The sequence below is a fragment of the Poecilia reticulata genome, linkage group LG13 (assembly GCF_000633615.1).
Source record: "Poecilia reticulata strain Guanapo linkage group LG13, Guppy_female_1.0+MT, whole genome shotgun sequence".
NCBI lineage: Eukaryota > Metazoa > Chordata > Actinopteri > Cyprinodontiformes > Poeciliidae > Poecilia > Poecilia reticulata.
The window spans coordinates 33,365,657-33,367,827 of record NC_024343.1 but is presented as its reverse complement, the minus strand read 5'-3'; the positions used below and the strand labels follow the sequence as shown (position 1 = coordinate 33,367,827).

The 2,171-nt window shown below is 48.5% G+C and overlaps 1 protein-coding gene across 1 annotated transcript; it reads left to right on the top strand.

Moving 5' to 3' along the window:
* Positions 1 to 518: 518 nt before the first annotated feature.
* LOC103475319 (somatostatin-2-like) lies at positions 519 to 2,169 on the top strand (the record flags this gene model as incomplete). The annotated part of the gene is given in 4 exon segments (XM_008426843.2): positions 519 to 547; positions 549 to 703; positions 779 to 963; positions 1,990 to 2,169. Coding segments are annotated over 4 exon segments (534 nt in total), but the record flags the coding sequence as incomplete, so codon positions are not given.
* Between the last annotated feature and the right edge of the window lie 2 nt (positions 2,170 to 2,171).

Here is a 2,171-nt window from a genome sequence, read left to right as displayed (position 1 = left end):
TTTATTTTGGAAGGACATATTTAGTTCAGCATTAGGCTTCAGACTAAATGTTTAGCTGACTATAATTTAAAACAGATGAATGAGTGAATGAATGAATGAGTGAATGAATGAATGACATGGTGAAACTGAAAAGCGGGTTGTGACCTCAGCTTCCCTCCCAGGATCCAGTTTGATCCTGAAGATCTGAATCTCGTCATTGAACCTTTTATTCCATGTAAAGTCGGTTGTGTTTTGAAGTGCTGATGATTTTAATCTGCTGGTCGTGATGCCGCCGGATCGGGATCGGGATCCGGCGGCGCAGCAGCAGGAAGTGTGGGATTCCCTGATGTCACTTCCAGCAGCAGGTTCTGTGAAGTGGCCTCTGGAGCGTGGGCGTCTCTGCGCCGTGTTTAATGGAGACATCAGTGAGGGCTAATGAAGCCCCTCTGAACGCTCCGTTAATCCCCACATTCTGCCGTTGTCTTTGTGGAGACGCGGCGCGGCGGCTGATGGCTTCTGCTTTTATTGTCTCCGTGTGAGGAGGAAGAGGACTAATGGACTTCTGTTTAACGTTCCTTCATCGCCCTGCAGCTGCCAATCAGCCGCACCGAGTCACGTGACCCTCAGGGGGGGGGGAGGCCTCATAAGAGCAGCTGCAGCAGAACCAGCAGCTCAGAACCAGAGCCAGCACCAGGACCAGCAGGAGAAACCCGACCAGAACCCAGTAGGACCTTCTCCTTCTCCTCTTCCTCCTCAGCTCTTCCTCTATCACTTCCTTCTTCTTCTCCTGTTCCTGCAGGTATGCATCACGCTCGCTGTCCCGCCATCTTGGTCCTCGCCGCGCTGGCCGCGCTCAGCCTGGGCGTTTCGTCTCAGGCCGACAGAGACCAGGACCCCTACCAGAACCAGAACCAGAACCTGGACCTGGAGCTGCGTCACCACCGGCTGCTGCAGCGAGCCCGCAGCGCCGGACTGCTCTCGCAGGTAAAACCCACCTCTGGCTTCACCTTTGACCTCAGGATGAGAACCAGCTCCGTTTTTAGAAAACGGGACGTTTTCCAGTTACTGGTCCCAGTTCCAGTTRCTGGTTCCAGTTCCAGTTGCTGGTTCCAGTTCCAGTTGCTGGTTCCAGTTCCAGTTGCTGGTTCCAGTTCCAGTTACTGGTTCCAGTTCCAGTTACTGGTTCCAGTTCCAGTTGCTGGTTCCAGTTCCAGTTGCTGGTTCCAGTTCCAGTTACTGGTTTCAGTTGCTTCTTTTCCACCAATCGGATGAAAGAAACCAGTGCAGCTCCTGATTGGCCGCTTGTGTTTGAACCTTCATCTCTAAATGTTCAAATCCAGATTTAAATTTGCTTTAATGGACGAGAACCTTTAGAGGCCCGAGGACGGAACCCTGAGGAACTCCAGATTCAACCAATCAATTTAAATGGCTGCTGTTCTGCGTTCATTTGGTAAAACACTGACTGACTGGCTGTACGATGATTATTGATCAAAATGAATCAAATATTTCATATTGATTCCGAGGCTGAAAATAAATAAATCCTCCATCATCTGCAGCGTTTTGATGGAAGAGATTCAAAACATCTGATTTACGACTATGATTAATTTCAATGTGTAACTAAATCTAAACATTTATACTAAAAAAAAGACAAGAACTGATTTAAACAGTTAATTTAAAAATGTTTTTTAAATATGTTGTTTTCCTGATCGAAGCTCTGATGTCTGGAAGGTTTCACTGCGTTTTCATGCTTTCATTGTTTTTGTTATTTATTTCTTTAGTTTTCATTGTTTTTGTTATTTATTTCTTTAGTTTTCATGCTTTCATTGTTTTTCTTTCCATGTTTGAATCTTGGATAAAAATATTTTCTCAGTTTGAAGGCAAAGTTCTGGTCCAGTCAGTTGGTCAGAAGCAAACGTCAAATGTTCCTCAAATTATTCCGGTCGGGTTCGATCTGGCCAGTCGGGCTGCAGCTGACCGACCACGTGGTTCCGGTTCTGTCCGGTTCTGCAGGACTGGTCCAAGCGGGCCGTGGAGGACCTGCTGGCCCAGATGTCGAGGTCGGAGGTCGAGGCCCAGCAGGACGATCCGGAGGCGGCTTCCAGAGGAACCGGGTCCAGACTGAACCTGGAGCGGTCCGTGGAAACCACGGCCCGCGAACGCAAAGCCGGCTGCAAGAACTTCTACTGGAAGGG